The sequence below is a fragment of the Streptopelia decaocto genome, assembly GCF_964273445.1.
Source record: "Streptopelia decaocto genome assembly, chromosome: 6".
In the NCBI taxonomy this organism is placed as follows: domain Eukaryota; kingdom Metazoa; phylum Chordata; class Aves; order Columbiformes; family Columbidae; genus Streptopelia; species Streptopelia decaocto.
The window spans coordinates 6889576-6908305 of NC_138660.1; the positions used below are offsets into that span (position 1 = coordinate 6889576).

The 18730-nt window shown below is 44.5% G+C and overlaps 1 protein-coding gene across 4 annotated transcripts in view; it reads left to right on the forward strand.

Annotated features, from left to right (window-relative positions):
- TP63 (tumor protein p63) overlaps positions 1–18730 on the forward strand; it is a 106379-nt gene that overhangs the window by 47386 nt on the left and 40263 nt on the right. For all 4 annotated transcript variants that reach the window (XM_082055239.1, XM_082055240.1, XM_082055242.1 and 1 more), the window contains one exon: positions 7200–7454. In XM_082055239.1, coding sequence (XP_081911365.1) covers positions 7200–7454 — 255 coding nt within the window. The remainder of the gene's footprint in view (positions 1–7199; positions 7455–18730) is intronic.

Genomic DNA, 18730 nt, shown 5'->3' on the forward strand with positions numbered 1-18730 from the left:
TTACAAATTACTGATGTGCATTGATTTCTCCTGTTTAGCACATGTAGTGTGTTGTCTACCAGGCTGGACGCTGTCAAAGGGCTGATCGGAGACTGCTGGAAAGGAAGGGATGCTGTGTTAAGTAGGCAGAGCAGGCAACTTATTAAGCTTGTGTATCTGAACTATAAACATGGTGACACGATTTCAGTTGGTCATTTAACAATTGGTGTTTTTTTTTGCAGGGGGGGAAAGGGGAGTCATTGTTTGGTTTCTCTCCCTCTCTTTTTTTTTTTTTTAATTATTATTACCGCCCCCCTGGCTAGGTGAAATGGAGGACTCTGTTTTCTTTAAGTTGTGCTTTATGTGTTAAGGTGTTGTTGAAAGCTGTCCAGGCAACCTGCTGGGGTTATCTTACTACTTAACATGAAATACTTGTGTAGGACAATTGTGAAGAGAGCTTATATATATATATATATATATATATATATATATTACACACACACATACTCTGTTCGGTGGGGTGTTTCTTGGTTGGTTGGTTGGTTGGTTTGGGGTTTTTTGTCTGTGTGTGTTTTTTGTTGTAGTTGTTTTTGTTGGTTTTGTTTGTTTGGGGTTTTTTGTTTTCAGGAGGCTTGCCCCCTTTGTAAGAATAATATTTTTTTCTTTATTATTCCTGAATTTAGTTTATTAACATTACCGTGGTCATGCTTATTGCGTAGCCCTGTAGATGCAGGAGGCAGTATGCAGAAATGCTTGTGCTCCCTGCTTATAGGTGGGATTCAGCTGAAGAGACATTAAATGTCTGGTTATGTTGCATCAAGTCTAATAGCCAGGGCAGGCATTACTGACTCGAGGGCCTCTTCTACTCCAATGCCGCTCCATCGTGCTGGGAACCTGTAATGCTGCTGGGATGTGAAATAGTCTCCTGTTTGCCTGAGAAAAGCAATGGCCCAACAGTAAGATTACTCAAATCAAATTGATTAGTTATAGTCCTAGAAGTCGTGACACACGGTAATTAGAGCTTAGGAGCTATAGTGCCTGGGAACCTATCTTGGTAATTGTTGATAGATTGGTTCAACCAAAGCCCCTTGCTCTTCCCATTGGGTATATGGTGCACGTTATAATTTTATTTGTGGGCTTCTGAGTATTTAGCTGAACAGTAGCTCTGGGGAAAAACCTCTTCAAAATAGACCTACAGGATTTGTTTCCATTTTAGAAATGGAGCTGGGGGGAGTGCGGGGGCTGTGAGACCTGTCAGTGGCTCTCCATGGGGATCTGGGCCTGATCTTGTGTTTAAATGACTGCACACATCTACCCCTCCTTGCTTGGAAGGGACCAGAACAATGTCCAAACTGAGATGGATTCTCCTGAAAGGAGCAGAGCCCAGATGTTCATGAGCTGGGTGGAAACTGTGATGCATAAAGAAGTTTTTCAATCTCTCTTTTTCTGATGAGAAAAGAGGCTAGAGATGCAAACCAAACCATACCTTTCATTGTGATAAGCCAGTTAGATATCTTTTTCGGTTTCAGCCCTGATCTTTGCTCAGGGGGATGGGTGGAGGCCTTTATTTCTTGGCACTTCTTTGTCATGGCACAAGCAGTGCGCCTACATCGAGTACTGTATCAGCTGCCTTCCGAGCAACTGGCAAAGCTGCATAGTCTTGTAGTCAGCAATATCTTGATTAATAAGTATGATAGAAGCATTTCTGTTGAGCTTAAATGCTTCATTTTCACCTACTAAAATCCTGTGCTAGGAAGGTCTGAACAACTAGGTTATTTAAATCTTCCTTGATACGTTTGAAGTGTCTGTCTTCTGATTTGGATAGGCATCGAGTAATCTGGAAAACATTTATCTGCTGCTTCTGAGAGCTGTTCTCCAACAGGAATCTGAATCTTTACCTGGTCCATCACTGAATTATCTCTGTAAGCTGCTTCCCACTAGTACTGCAACTACTGCACCAGTCATTATACAGTTAAGCACAGAACTAGCAAAGTGCCTTGCAAAATCTTGTTGCTGACAAGTTTAATCATCTCATATCTTTGGAGAATAAGCACCAGTGGTGGTATTTTGCCTTTCAAGTAACCGGACAATGCTCTTGAGCTGCATAGATCCAGCAGTAAAAAGCAGAATTTTGTCAGTATGTGTGCACAACATAGATGCATGTTCTTTTGGAGATACAGAGAAGGGTTTTGAGAGGGTGAAGGCTTCTAAGTGTTCTGTACCTGAAGATGGTAACTTTTCCTTTATTTTCTCAAGTGGAGAAGCTCTCAAAACTTTCTCTGAAAGGTTGATAACGGGTAGTTAATAGGTGGAGCTGTGTAATTTAGGGGATTTTTGGCATGGAAGTCCCCTTGAGAACTTTTCTTCATTTGTGTTACTTCCTTTGTGCCTTCATACTGGGGATCTCTTTGCAGATCTATCTCATAGCCTTATCAATTAACACGATGGGCTGTGGCTGAAAAACCAGGGGTGTGTTCTTGCTGCAGGGCAGGGTAAGAAGGGCCCCAGATTGGGTGGGTTGGGGAATCATCTTCTGCGCATCAGCTCTGCCATGTGTGGTGGAGCATTTGCATTGCCCTCTTGTGGCAAGTGCCCTGGAGCTGCTGGGTCAGGAGGGTTCCTGCCTTGCATTGTCCTTGGCATTCCTTAGGAAGATCTGTACTCCCGACAGCAGAACTGTGGTTGAACAATTCTGCAGTTTTCAATCTGTTTTTTAATTCAGTAGCTTCTCCAGTGAAACTGTGACTCTCCTAATCGAGAAGTGTGAGTTACCATGAAAGCTTGAAAGCAAAGCTGAGAGTCTGTAGGAAGTGAAAGCAATAGTTCAAGATACATTATTGAAACGATGTTCCGAAATATGTAGTCTAAGATCTAATTGTAGCACTCTAATTATTTGCAGTTGAATTCGTGTGAAGGCTTTTGTAATGCCTCAGTGATATTAATAGTTTCAGGAACCTAATGGAGGTAAAAAAATAGAGAACAAAGGTACTGAAAAACTGACAATCCATTCTTTCAGCTTTGCATGTGTTTCTCTTCTTCACACCAAATAGCATCCTCCTTTTGCCAGGAATAGGTGGTGGGTCTAGACCCCGCAGTTGTTTAAAACAGTCCTGCAGCAAAGCATGAGCATGTGCTAAAGTCTGGGCTACCAACCTGGCAAGATTTAATTTCTGCATTAAAGCCTGTCGTTCTCCTTTCTGTTAATGGTGAAGAGAAGCTGTGTGCACACACACCCCCTGCGCAGACCCCTCCTGGATGGCGATGCCCTGCAGACCTGCCCGCAGCCCCTTGCTGTCTTTGTTCTCACCATCCCAGCGTGGCTGGGGCGAAAGGGTTTTATTGTGGCGGCGGTGGGTGAATTCCTGCGTGCGCCTTCCCCGGCCTGCTGCCCCTCTAATTGTTATGTTGTCAGAAGGCGTGTGCCTCTGAAAGCCTTATCTGATTCCTCCAAAAGTCTTGCAAGCAATTCAGATGTTGACCCTTTGAGCACAAACAACTCTCTGAGCCGGCCGCCTTGGGGCATAGCTGCGAGATGTGTTTAGTGCTCGTGTGTGTGCAAACCTGGCGGCTTTGTCACCACTGGCTTTGTCACCGGGGATGGAGCACCTGCCTGGCCAGGGGAGCAAGGGGCCAGGGAAGGTGAAAGGCTGGTGAGACTCAGAGGGGCGAAGGGGAGTCCAACAGCTGCTTGTGTCAGCACGGGGATAAGTGCAAGGAGATTAATAGTTATTTAAAGAGCAAATGGGGACATGGCATTTGGCTGTGGCATGCAAGTGTATAAATGCAGTGGAATGGCTGCTCTGCTGGTAACATTTAGACAGATGGTCCCTGGACTGAAAGGAATGAAAAGGATCTTTGATTCTCTTAAGGATATCTTAAATTTTAATGAGGTGCTTATATTTATATATACATATCTACATTATTTTTTATTGACTTCCAGGTGGCATCTTCAACTTTTCCAGACAGTGCTGTCTTGTTAACGCTGACTGTCCATTTGGTCCTCTTTCTCAGTCATCTTAAGCAGCCTGGGATTAGAAGGAACAGTTTTTAAGTGAAAGCTGAAACACTATTGTTTTGCTGTCTGTGTGTCTGAGCTGGCTTAGGAGACTGTTTTTGTTACAGCTGTCTTTTCATCATTCTGCTGGTTAGGGAGTGTGTCTGATGCTAATCTACGTGAGAAATGAAACAACTGAGTGATACTTCTACATTTTTGAGAAGTCTTTGGGTCTTATTAGGGTATTCTGGGGCAAGAGGGCAGGGAGGTTTGGTTTTTGATTAAATATAAAAGTATTGAGCAGTAAAAAGCCTGTTCCTGGTGCAGTACACTAGCATTCTGGCACTTTCTGTACGGAATTAGCCTCAAGGGAAAACATGTACTGAAAGTCCGTTAAATAGGTCTTGGTTGGCTAAATAGCCTGCAGGAGATGAGACATAACTGTCATCAGCATTGCCAAAGCTGCAATCTCCTTTTGGAGAAGAACAACCAGTCTGGATTGTTTCCTCCTGTGTCAACTGTTTAGCAGGTCAACTATTTAGCAGGCTTTGAGTCTAATCACAGATACTTGCTTGCCCATCTAACAGTAGTGCTGGGCACCTATATCGTCCTTGCTGTTCTAGATGGGGAAACTGAGGAAGGGAGGGCAAATGACTAACCTGAGGCAACACAGAGTCACTGGTTCACCAGGATTAGGATTCAATATGTAATTGCTTTTATTGCTCTCCTGCCTGAAGGCCTCAGACAAAATGAGGGCCCATTAAGCAGCGTGATTTTTACATACTGAGGAGCAATCCTTGCCCTGCAGACCTTGCTGCCTGAAGTAGGCTGAGGGTGGAGGAGGAGGCGAGGTGACTTGCCCAAGGACACAGAGCGTCAGTGGCAGAGCAAGGGAGGGAACCAGCTCTCCCTTCTTGCTTCAGGCCATCTCAGCTCCCAAAACAAAGTCCTCTGTACCATTCCTTACCAGACCTTCTCCTTCCTACCAGGGCTCATATGATCAAGCTGAGCCATCTCTGGAAAGTCTGATGTGCCTCGCTGAAGAGCCAACAGCACCAGGTTCATGCTGGGCTCTTAATTAAAACCCCATAAATATTAGCCTCTTCCAGTGAAACACAGACAGAAACCTAAGGAAGAGCTCTGTTTGGCTTAAATTTCTTTACCTTTTCCCTTTCTGGGAGGACAGCTTAGAGCACAAAGTGGGTGTAGGGAGGACACTTCATCTTTGCTAAGGGACCAGCCTGTTTTCCTTCGTGGCTGAAATGACTGAAGAAATGGGGTGTTAAACCACTTGTCCAAGGTCCCCAGTGAGCTCAACAGATAGCTTGTGCTGTTCCCTTTCAGGTCCTTGGAGGAGCTTCAGTAGGGCTGGTAGGATTCCAGTGTTGGGAAAGCTTTTTGTTATGGTTCTTGTGGTTGGTGCTGTGACTCAGGGAACCGTTGCTGCTTGGCTGATAATGCTGAGTTGTCTCTGTAAAGCAGCAACTGTTGGAAAGATGAGGGAAGTCGAGGGCAGACTGACTCAAACACTGAGAGATACGTGAGCTTGATGACTCTTGGCGGGGATTGAAGCTGTAGGATGTGAAGGGCTGTGAAGTGCTTGGATCCCTGGACAAGGGGAAGAGCATGAGTCCTTTCTGCCATGTCAGCAGCTGACAGCAGGACCAGGTGTGTTTATCACTGCATGTTCCTGGGTGATTCCAGAGCTGTTGGGGGTGGATACCACAAATGTTCTGGATGCTCAGCACCCTCAGCTGGACACAAAAAATGCTCTTTGGACACATACGAGGATGAGTACATGTACCTGTCTGAACCCCATGTGCCACTCACCTGCTGCCCTGTGTCTCTGGCCAACACTGGCTCCTTCAGAAGAATGAAAGACCAGGGTAATTGTGTAACTCTCCCCAGAGTTCTCTCCCAGCTTCCAACTGTTTGTGGCTCAGAATTTTAAAATCAGATCCGCTGCCTTGATGGCTTTTTCTCCAGCAGAACTCGTCTTATGTTTTTTTGAACGTATGTAGGCTTTTAATATCCACAGCATTGTGTGACAGAAAATTCATGTTTATTTGTGGGCTTTGTGTAGAAATACCTTACGTGGGTGTGTGTAAACCAAAATCCTGCTCAAGATGTTTTCTTGGCCCCCAACTCTTCTATTAAGAGAGCATGAATAATTCATTTCCTATTTGCCTTTTTCCATATAATTTAAGAATTTGTCCACTTCTGTCATACTGCGTTCCACCTCTCTCCTCGTTGTCTTTTTTTTTCAGGCTGAAAAGTTATCTACTGCTGCATTACAGGAAGGCATTGAAAGGGATTGCTCGTTCTTGTTAGCTTTCTCTGAACATTGTTCTCCTCTCATCTCTTTGAGGTGGGGGAGAGGGGCTGCACATAGAATTTAGGCCATTATGCATGTGATTTTCCTGCTAACCTTTCCCTAATCTAACCTTTGCCTTTGCCTCTGTTCTCTAGCCTTCACTTTGATGTCTTCGGTTGTTTCATATATTGTAGCCTGGAGGCTACTTTTGGGGCACAACCACGTCTGCTCATTTAAGTGCTACACACTGTGCAACTGCTGCTTGTTAAGTATGTGGGGAAGCTTTCCATGCTGCTTGAAGAGACCTTTAATTTCTTTCTGCTACTGTCTGTGACCGGTCACTGGGAATCGAGTGAATGATGCAACCTGGTTAAGCGCTATGAACCTTTTCTCTAGTGAGTCACTTCAGTGAAGTTACTACCTGAGTTACAGGTTCTAGATGTCACCATGTATAGCAGGATCTGATCAGCAAGAAGAGGAGCAGTCTATGGATACAGCACAAGACCGTCAGAGGCCGTGTAGCCTTGTACATGCTAGAGCCAGTTGCACTGTAAGAAACCAGGTGATTTTTATCAGGTTATAGGAGTCCTTCCATAAAGGTCTTGGTCTGGGTGTTGCCTGGACATGGGGAGCTTGTCTCCTCATGATGGCCTGGTACCCTGCACATCACCTCCTTTTCCCAGCTTGGCTGTTGATCTACTGTGTGGCTACAAGAAGCTTTACTTCTTTCTCTTTCAGTCACCAATGTAAAATGGGGTATATACTTTGCAAATCTCCCTCCTCTTGGCGTGACACATGTGCAGTGGTGCTGAGATCATGCTGTGTGTCCTCCACCATGAAGACCATGCCTTGGCTAGCCAGCCTCTGCTAAGCTTGCATCTGTAACATTTCTATATGTCTCTTTGCTTCTAGCCACAGTACACGAACTTGGGGCTCCTGAACAGCATGGACCAGCAGATCCAGAATGGTTCTTCCTCCACCAGCCCCTACAACACGGAGCACGCGCAGAACAGCGTCACAGCCCCCTCGCCTTACGCGCAGCCCAGCTCGACTTTTGATGCCCTCTCACCCTCCCCAGCCATCCCTTCCAACACAGACTACCCAGGACCTCACAGCTTTGATGTATCATTTCAACAGTCCAGCACAGCAAAGTCAGCAACGTGGACGGTAAGGACGCAGCATCGCTTTGCTCCTTCTTCTCTGGCTTCGGTCCTGATGCCAGTAGTGACACTGTTCATATGATACATATCCAGGCTTGTGCAAGAACAGAGTGACCCACGTCCTCTTTAGTGCATGACATGTCACACAGAAAGGAGAGATTTATCTTGGCTGCTCTGGGAGGGTGTGGTGGGACTTTGACCCTCTATAATATCACTAAATCCCAGGTGAATGAAACACCTTGCCAAAAAACAGTCGCTTAAAGACTATGCGTGATGAAACGGTAGTTGTCCATTTGGGTCTAGCAGGTGTGCTGGTGTAAAATACGTGGTGGACATAAGCATGGCTTCAGCACTTCCATTGCCTTTCTTCAGCATCTGCGGGTTTGTGTGAGGTTTGGCATGCCGGGCTGTGCCGGTGGGATGGAGGTGGTGCTCCTGGCTCCCACCCACAGAGTGCAGGACATTCTTTTTTGTGTCCTTCCCCTCTTGCAGCTGGTGTGGGAACCCCAGCGTCAGCAGCTCAGGTCAGCCCTGCAACGTTTGGGTTACTCGTGTGTATGTATATGTATGTTTTTTGGGTTTTGTTTTTGTTTGTTTTGGTTTTTTTTTTTCCTTAATGCTTTGTTCTTGCTGTCAAAATAGTACCTTTCTTATATATATGTCTATAAATCTATGGAGCTTGAAACCTGAAGCCCAGCTCCTGATTTTTGGCGGAGGTGGCTTGTTTGCTTAAGCTCTAGAAACCTTGTAGCCCAGGACACAGCACTGCTGGACCTGTATGTCCTGTTGTAGTTTAGGACTCTAGAGTAGAGATGTTTGCAGTGGAGAATATTGCTGTCTTAAAGATGTTCAATATTTGCCTTCCTCTACTTCAAGCACTTGGAGTAGGTGCAGTGAATAATGCTCTACCTCACGCTACCTGATTAAAGCAGGGACTCATTTTTAAACTTTTTATTTATTAAGGAAAGAAAAAAACCCATAAATTTTACTGAAAGCTAAGAGCATAGAAATAGTATAGATTGTTTTGTTTGTTTGTTGTGTTTGTTTGTTTGTTTGTTTTTTAATCTGAGAAACTACTTCAATCTCAGATTTAAATACAATCTAGCAGGAATTGCACCTAACAAACAAAACTCCCAGCCCCTGCTGCCAGCAAAGCAGCAGAGCCTGTGTGCTCTCCACTCTGGATAAAGATGCAAGATAACAATAAATCATTATAAGTTTGCATCCTTTGTATTTAAAAGCCTTTTCCAGTAAAACTTGTCTAAAACTGGTAACAATAACTTTGTTTGGGAAATTGCGTTTGATGGGGTTAAAACATGATATGTCTGCTCAAGACCAAATTTTCCATTTTTTTAATGCATAAAAGGGTGAAGGATTTTTAAGTGATGTTGAAATTTCACCTTTTCCTTGTCTGCATTGGAAGTGATGCCCTGCTGTAGTTCGCGCTTGTTTTCATGTCCAAGTTTCTTCACTCACACTACACACAGGATTTATTTTCACTTCCCTTTAAATAAAGAAATTGTTGATCATTTCTGCTTTCCATTTCTCAAAGCAAGAAAATACTGCCCTTGGAGTTTTGCAGGCTGCTCTGGAGAAGGTCCTTTGAAGGATATATGAAAAGACGTTCCCTTTTGATACATGTGGTACAAAGAATTATCTAATGCAGCTGCAGGGAACCAGGGTGTTTGATGCTGTCCTTTCAACTATGAAAAGCGGTCTTTTGAAATGAGGTTTGAACGTGTGTTGTAGCTGTTCCAGCAGAGCTGAAGACAAGCGAGCTACTCACAAGCTTAAAGTTAAGCAAGCACTTGAGATGTTTCACTGCAGTGACAGTGGCTTTCTGGGGTAGAATTGGAGGCTGAGTCTTAATGTAGACCTGGGTAATAGTAGAAGATCAGATTACATGCTGGCTTTAAAAAAAATAAATAAAATTTCTCCTTGGTGAGTACAGTCACCAAACATATGCAGCCTGGGGCCATGCACATTTTGCTTCCCCTCCTTTTCTTCTGCCCTGATATGGACCACAATACCAACAGATGAAGATGTACTCCCTGTTGCAGTCTGTCTAGAGATAAGTCCGTGTATTTTACTAAAGGAATGGGGTCCCAAACAGCTTTCTGATCAGGGAGGAGCAAGCACAGTCCAGGTGCTCCTGTGCTGAGCCAAGTGACCTAGATCTAGGAGCTGGCAATGTGCTGTATGTTGGCAGTGAATGATGACAGGCTTGTGGTGGTGGTTGGGGACCTTCAATCAATATGCCTTTCACAGTCGAGCATCTTTCCATCTTCAGAGCTCTGCCCTTCTGCTAATTAATCCACCAACTCATTTCACATGGACTCCTGAGCGGTTGGCAATATGCGTTCGACAGCTTTATCAGTGGGGTGGGTGGGGAAGGACGTGAAGGCTCTCTTTCCCACTGCTGTCCTGAGAGATGTGGAAACCTGCGTGAAATGTTGATGAAAGGAGGCGTGATTACCCCATCCTCTCAGCAAGAGCCAGTTCTTGGAGTTGCTCATTCCCCCCATGTGACTTCATATGCTTTGATTAATGCCTGTCGTCTTTTTTTTTTAATGATGGATTAGGAACTTACCCAACTGGAAGAGTTTCTTCCACTGCAGTGACCTATTAAAAGTTTAATTACTTGATGGCCCCACCCTTACTAAGAGCCCAAAACTTGAAAGCCTTGTTTCTTAGTTCTTTTTTTCTCCTTCTTGCTGTTCCCCAGGGCAACAATATTAAATAAGGAAATCCATGGTATCACAGTTTCCCCATTCTGGGAGAGGATGAGCCAGGCTGACCCTCCTTGTCCTGCTGGGAAGGTTCGGTGGTGACTGGCAGGGGATCTACTGTCCTGTCTGACAATGCATTTCACCAGAGCTCCTCCGAGCTTCTGGGCTGAGTCATGTCAGATTAGGTCATGGGAGCGAAGGTTGTGGGCTCGGTAAGAGGACTGGGTTATTTCTCTAAAAAGCAAGAGCTGCTTTCATGGGAGGATTAGAGACCTGTGAAGATGCTTCAGATTTTTTTGGCCACTTTGTGCGTTTAGCTCCCAAGTGCATGCTTTGGAGGTAATAATCTGGAATCACATGTAGATCTCAAGGTTTCTTCTTTTGGAGGTGGGAGAAAGGAGAGAGGGTACTCGTTGAGTATTTAAATGTTATGTCTCTGAAAACAGCCCTCAAATCATATCTTTTTCTGAAAACGCTTTTTTCTTCCTTCCAAGTTCTGCATACTATGTGGAGCAGGTTTATTGTCCTAGGATACTGGGCACCCTTTGCCAAACCAGCAGTATTTGTATAGGATAGACTGGGAGGGGGGGATGAGTGCAACATCAGGATTGCTTCTCTGCTGGGGTTGGTGATGGGCTCCTAATTAAAGGTGAAAAGAAAAAAAACTCACCCAAAATTGCAGAGATAAACATTAGCTGCTGCTAGGTGAGAGGGTGATTTCATATGTATGAGCAGTTCACTTTGAAAATATTACAAATTTTCTCTCTGAAGTCTTTCATGCCCTTAAGTAGGAATTCCAGTAAAACATGCTGTCTAATCAGGTTAGCTCTTCATTTGTATGCAATTTTGAACTAATTAATGATGACAAATTGAGATTGGATTGCAGAGGACTTTATAAGCATCCTTGATTATTTTTTTTAATTAATAACCTGAGAACACAAGTAAGAATATGAGCAGGTTAATCAGTCTTTTCAGAAGGAAAGTCTTTAACAATTTAAACTCTACTGAAGTGTTTAAAAACAAAGGCCTTAATAGTCTGAACTGAACAAATTTTCTCACATGCGTACTCATGGTACAATAAAAACTTATTGAAAACCATGCTGCGAAGGAACAAGGAATCAACATTTTGTGATGCTGAGATAGAGAGTAGGTTGTTGAGGCTGAGTGGGAAGCCCTATGAATTGGGTGAATAAGAACAGATCCAGAACTGTGTGTCATTTATTGTGGGATATTTCCTTTGTGAGAATTCCCATGCCTTGCGATATCTCCTCCTGTTTTTGCAGCAGAAGAAAACAAGGCATTTCAAAAGCCTGCCACCTCAGACTTTTTTTCCTTTGTGGAAGTGTGTGCTGATCTTCCCCACCCACTCTGAGTGCAAATAAATAAATAAACAACCAGAACTCAGTTTTCCCCCTAAAAAAAGATTTGGCAATCACCTGTCACTAGCAGAACCTGTTACATGGGGAAGAACATGTTTGCAGAAGGAAAGTAAAAACTAAAATTGTATGTCAAGGTAAGGAAAAGGTAACATTACTGCCAAATGCAAGCTATCAAAAAATGAATCGGATCCACCCATTCGCATAAGCAAGATACCACCTTATAAGTCATGAGACTCTTAAAAAAAGACAAACAGGTTCTTCTTATTCTCCCCAAGGTTTTTGAGCCTTTAGGGTGCATCTACTAAATCTTTTAAAGCTTTCCCTGGTAGTCACGAGGGTTAAGGAAAAATAAGGCAGAAAAAGCTTTAAGTTTTTAAATGAAAACTGAAATTTATTTGCAAATTTTTGATTCTCCTGAGAAAGACACCCAGCCCTTCAAGACTTGCATAATTCAGGTATTGGCAATACCTGAGTTCAGCAGCTTATACTCATGCCCTGCAGTATGTTGGAGCTGAGCTGGGTTGGTCCTTGCACGGCTTTGTTATGAAACACTGAGCTCTGCAAAGCTGCAATTCATGTTCCAGTTGGGCTCACTGGTTCTCTTGTTCTCAGTAAACTCAGCTGTACCTACAGCTGTAAGAAAATGCTCAGACTTTGGACTATTTTCTAGTAAAGCTGTGCAACATGCATGAAAGCAAGTAAATGGATTGTGCTGGCCAGAGTTAGTGGATTTGGAAAGATGCATTGCAAGGAATGCACTTAGATCAGTCCACATGAGAAATAACAGGTTTCCGTGGTTAGGTGTACAGATTCCTTGGCTGGGCTATCTCAGCCTCCTTATTTCAGATTGATTCTGAATCACCTGGTAAAATTGAGAAAGTTTTTCCCAGTCTCTATAAAATGAATTAGAGGACCGTGCACAAGCACAGTGAAGCAGTGAGAGGGCAATTAGATGTGCACATCGCCTTGACTCAACAGTCCTTAATTATGTGTTCAGTGCTCTCTTAAAATAATCTTCAAATAGCGCATTGTTTCCTTAACACTGGTGATGTCCAGTTACGTCTCAGCTGCTGATTACCTCTCTGCAACACACATGAAAACTCTTTTCTTTTTCTTTTTTTAAAAGAAAAATACTCTCCCAATGAACATACATAAGGGACTGTGCTAAGTGTTTATGTGAAATCTTTGCTTTGTTACTACTTGGTGGCGTGTTGGTCAGTGCAATTTGAGCTTTCTCATTTTACCTTTTAATATTATTTTTAAAGCTGCCAAGGAGGAGTGTGGAAGTGGTCTTGCAACAGGATTTGGAATTTCCCTGTCATTGGAGGCTCCTCGTCAGCAATCATGTAGGCTTTATCTGTTTGCACAGGGCAGCTGAGAAGGGTTCTTGTAAAAGAGCAGCATTTATGCAGAGGGTCTGCAGACCTTACCAAACAATGAAATCAGTCACCTCCTGCCCACTCTGCTAATCCTTTCATGTCTCTCAATGTAGGCTTTCTCTTCAGCCCAACAAAGTTAATTTTGCTAGTGATAACCCCTCTTGTTACAGCAGGAGTGAGGAAGGGAAATGACGCCTGTAATCCGAAGGGAAATGACGCCTGTAATCCAAAGGGAGAGAAGCGATTTGGAAGGAGCAGGCAGCAGAGGAGGGATGCGGTTGCAGCTTTCAGATGCTCACGCTGCGAGAGCTGATGCAATGATTCTGAGCTAAGGGATGGGCTCCCCGTGGCTCTCGGCAAAGCAGGATCGCTCCCATATTTGGGCATTTGTCTCGGGTGAGAAGCGGTTGAGATTTGGCTTCCTCAAGCTCTCTGCAGCCGTGCCTGCCTGAAGAGACTGTTTCCAGCACACACGGGCTCTTGGCACAGGCCAGACAGGGCAGGTGTCGATTGCCACCATCATTCTCGTGCACATAGAGGTGGTGATTGCGCTTTCCTGCTTGAAGAGCTTGTGAAGTGTAGTTCCCTCTGTGTGACACTACAGGGCCTTAACACTCATGCTGTTGAGGCATATGTAACTTGTGGTAGGTCATCTACCTGGAAAGAGAGGAGCCGGGCTTGTTGTCTTTGAAGGAGGTGCCTTTCTCACGGCAGGGAGGTGTTTTCAAGCTAGCAACGCTGGGAAGAACCAGTTCACCTGTGAGAACCAGCCAGGAGAGACCTGCTGGCTTCTGTTTGGGTTTTTATGGTTGAGTAGAAGGAGATCTGAGTGCATGAGGTTCTCATTAGAATATAATTGTGCTTTTTGCCCCTAATCTCTGTCATGTATATTTTGTTTTTATTAGCAGTTATCTTCTGTTACTCTTTACAAGCAGCTCTACAGATCTGTGTAATAGTTTCCAGGAAATTTCTCGTGATGTGAGCTGTCTTAGCTTTCCCTTTTTGTATCCTTTACTGTTTTCTAAAACCTATCAAGGCAATATAGCCTCCTCATTTGAACAGCTGTCATTGTAGTGAGGAGTTTTGCTATATGTTCTCTATCAGAGCAGTGCCCTCCTTGATGACAGAGCTCAGAACAGAAAATCTGGGTCTCCTGCCTTCCGGTTCTCTGTGCTCTGCCCTCTAAACAGCACAGTTGTTGTTGGGCACCAGCACACCCGACCTGCTGGGAGAAAGGAGGCTTCAGGTGTTGTGAATGTCCTTCTCTTTCAGCTGGGATTTAGCTTCTTGGTTGCTACGTTCATGGCTGATTCTATCTCAGTGTAACAGGAGACCAGTCAGAGGTTGCTACAGGTCTCCCAGGATCTGCAGGTGAAAAGCACTGAGACATTAGAGTCACAAATAAAGAGGATGGAGAAAGTAGTTGTGAGGACGGGTTGTGTCCTCCACAGAGGCAGAAGATCCCTCCACTGTTTTGTACAAGCACCATCTAGTTGTACTGGCATCATTCTTTATTTCCTTCTTTTTTTCCTTCATAAAATTTGTTTTAAAGTTGTAATTATTTTTTAAAGAAAAATTCAGAGGGAGAGAATTAAGTGCAAGAAACTTTTTTTTTTGGCTATGTGGAGAGGAAAAAGTGTTAATTAAATATAATTTTCAATGCAACTTGCACAAAAAAGCCCCACCCACTTTCATGAGAAAGGCAAAAAGAGAATCATAATCCTGGATTAGGTATCTTTCACTACACATATATAAAAACAACCCCGTGTGAAAAGGGGGAAAATATATATGTATACACGCACACACCAAACATACCAATGTGCCTCCAGCAGTATTACCAAAGGAATTAACTTTACAAGAAACAGCCACAGCCTGGAAAGAAGCCATTTTTCAAATAAAAGCTGAATGAGACCTGTGGTTTCTGAGAACTATGAGAAGGAAGGGTTAAAAAAACATTTACAGATAAGAATAGCTGATGTTGGGAGATGAGTGAACATCTTGAAGTAGGGGAGGGTCACTATTTAAATCAGCTTTTCTTTTTTTTTTTTTCCTCTCTTAGTTAAAAATTGGCTTCTACTAAGAACAACATGTAGGATTAATGTAGTACTTTAAATCTTCAAAGTATTACACAAACATTACTTCCCTAATCAGCAAACACCTTTGCTCGGTAGGCAAATCAAGAGCATAATCGCCATTTTAGAGAAGGGAAACCAAGGCGCCAGGAGTGCCAAAACTTTCAAACTGGTAGTATTTTGGAGTGACTTTTTTTGCCTTTTTTAGAATGTGCTTTCTCTGTGTGTGTGTGGTAGTGTTGAGCATGGGGACTGCCTCTAGGCCGGCTTGTAAAAGCTGCTGAGCTCTCTTGGACTTTGCAAGTTCTAAGCTTGCAAAGCAGCCCAGCAGAGCTCAAATGAAGCATCGGCAGAGTCGCCTCCTCACCGCCTCAGAGGTCACGGCCAGCTGGGAGGCAGCCCACCCTGGGCAAGGAGGGCTTCCTAAAAACCTGACTGTTTCCCCATACCATTGAGCTGTATAACTTAAACCGTGTCGACTGAGCACTGTTAGAAGTTATTTAAATCCCACAAAAAACTTTGTGCAAAAAGTAAAAATTGGTTTGACTGTGTAGTAAGTTACTTTGGGGTAAGGGTTTTCAGGCAGGCTGGTGCATGAGGTGTATTGCTCACCTTGCAGACAAAGGCTGTCCTTAGAGAAGGTGATTCCTTCCTTTAGGTCAGCTGAAATATCACAGTTGTTGTAAATATTATTTCCCTGCCAAAGCGATACAGAGCAAGCAGCAGTTTGGTGGTGTGCTGGAGCAAGGGTAATCTTGTGTGTGTTGCACTGGTGGTGCTGTGTACACTAAGGGCTCAACTCCAGTGCTTGGCAAACCATACACTATGAAGAAATGTCCTACTTTGTTTAAAAAAATAAGTGTCCTGGGTAGGGATGGCTTCTGTATAGAAAGAGCATGAACTTTATTATGCAATGGAAATATTTTCTTGAGGTTTTGCTGTGTGCAGGTGTGTCAGATTTCTTATTGTCAACACAATAGGATAGCTACCCATATAAGAGCTTATATCCTCTTGCAAATAGACCTGAGTATTGATACAAACTTTATTGTTTCCAGTTGTTAAAGATAATGCTTAAAAATTGGAGCAAAACATGGTGGAGCCACAGAAGGAAAATGCTGCTTCTCCCTCTTTTTTTTTATTTGGATGTGTACTATGCGAGTGGGTCTTTTTAAAGAGAGCAAAATATTACTTCTCTGATTAAATGGAGTGGTTTATAATCTGCTGATACACATTAGCTGCTGAAGTTCATCTAAGTTCAGCTTTACAGAAAACTGCAAAATGTGCTACTGGAAAGCAGCACTCAAAGGCTGACCTGTCTTTCCTGAACGAACAAAGAGGGACTTGGGTCTAACTGTTCTGGCACTGTTGTTTTCCCCGTTAGCTGTGATGGTCATGCTGCCTTACAGAGCATCCCTGCAGGGCTGCCACTCGGGCTCTGTGCCCTGGGGCGCACCAGGCTTTCCTTCTGGGGAGAAGATCCATGATGCCCTGAGATGCCCTTGCTGGAAGCAGCGTGGACCAGCAGTGGGTTTGGCCCTGGGCCCAGCTGCAGAGCTGCTCCTGCCCTGTGATTTAGATGTAATCTGGGTAACATTGTGCAAGTCATTCCCTTTGTCTCTATTCTTCCTCTTCCCCCTTTTCATACTCCCACCCTCAGATATGGGACTGTGTCACCATGATCCCGTGTTGTAAAGCATTTAGACCCTTGATGTGATATGCCTGGGGGTGACTGTGGGGGATTGCTTCTTGCTGTGCATCTCATATCACTAACCTTAGCTTTCAGGCCTCTTCTTTTTGACTTATTTACGTGACTCTACAGTGTCTTTACAAACTGACTTTTGAAGGCACCAAAACGTATCTCCAGGCTAAAGCTCGAAGCTGCCTGAGTGCCACTTGGGTTATTGCTTCCCTTGCTTCAGATCTTGAGCTTTACAGGTCTCAGGTCCACTGGGTGTAAAAATTATTGACGCAGAGGCTGTTTGAGTGCAATGGCATGAAGGAAAGCCTCTTCCTGTTATGTAGCCCGAGCATGATGCTGTACCAGCACTTCCATGGTAGCTGTGGTGCTGAGCCTCAGCAAACTCACCCTGCCACTTGTCGGGGCTTATTAGCTCAACCGTGTGGGCTGTGGCTGGGAGCTGACTTCTTCCTGACCTTGCAACAGGAGCAGAGTGAGCCCAAGCTTGCTATCAAACGTGCACCCAGAGCGCCTTGAAACCCCCTTAAAATGAGGGGCTGGAAGAGTTTCCCATGGGGAAGGGATGGGAGCTGTTCCGTGGGCTGGGTGCCCAGCCTGGAGGGTGTTCACGGGGCAGTCGGCACACTCGCTCTGTTTGCATTTAAGCGTCAGCATTGCCATGGGTGGGAGAGGAAAAAATCTTCCTGTGAGATGGTTGTTGGGTGGCTGAGCACTGAATGACACCTCTTCATTCATCAGTGAGGTGGTGGCTGGTTTTGTGATGAGTTCCTTGTCTCCCATCTCTTCTGCTGCAAACTGCTCACATTACTTGTACTTGGTCATCCTCGGTGGGTTCTTCTGGGCATATGAGCAAAGTGAACTCCAACAAAACACAGTCTGTGCATTTCTAGATATCTTACTAAGATCTTTTACAGTACTGGCAGCCATAAAGGAAGTGGGGAGGCCTAGGAAAAGCTTCAGAAAGGTCATCATTAGTTCCATAAGGCTTGACAAATTATGTGGACTGGTTGCTTTGCGATGGAGTTTCTATAAGGAATTGATAAATTGGACCTTTATTTGGCATCTCTTTTGCGTGTGGACTCCTCAGAGTAATTTTTGCCAGTTTCCTTTGCAATGCCTCTTGAAAGGGCTGAAGAAGTTGCAGTCTGTCTTTCTGGGTTTGTTTTTCAGCAGACTGATCTGTACAAGATACGAGTGGGGAGAACTGGGTTGCTCTGTGCTGCTGACATTCCGAGGGAGGTCCCTAGCTGATGGGAAGAGCAGCTCTGCAGGCAAGCTGGGTTCCAGGTTGAATTTGCAGGGACACATGCTGCAAAAAAAGCCCTTTCCGTGCTGCATGTCTGATGTTGCGAGTGCAAAACTGCCCTGATGCTGTTACCGCCCTGCCGATTGCAGTCAGTTTAATGGGGCTATTTTTTTTCAATATACTGATGTTCGTGTTGTGCAACGTATTTCAGGGAAGCTTCCTAAACAGAACTCTTGGGTTCTTTCTCTTAAGTGGGGGATCTTGGTTGCATTTTAAGGGTCGATAAAGCACGTGGCTGAGATTGACTCTGTTGGTTAGTGACTGGGAATGACTAACGCATGACCACTTCCCTCCCTGCCACACAGGTCAGGTCTGAGCTGTTGCCACCCACCTCCATGCCTCTGGAAGTCAAAGTCCTGAAGTGCACCTTACCCTAGACTGCCCTGGATCGTGCTGCATCTGCAGTGTGACCCCAGCATAACCTGCTCGCTGGGGAAATCAGCATTTCTCTGCTCCCGGGAGCAGCTGGGCTGAGGGTGCAGACAGGCGCTGACTGCCGGGGAGCGGTGCGGGATGGTCAGGTATTCCTGGGGGCTCTCCGGCACCGTGCTGCCTTCACCCTGCCTGGCACAGCTCAGCAAGGGTGTAACAGTTCACTCAGCTTTTTATATATATATATAATTTTTTTTCCACTGGCCATACCAATCTGATTACACCTTCAAGGGATCATCTGCCCCTAAGCTTAATTAAGGAGCCTATTGTCTGACTCGTTACTGACT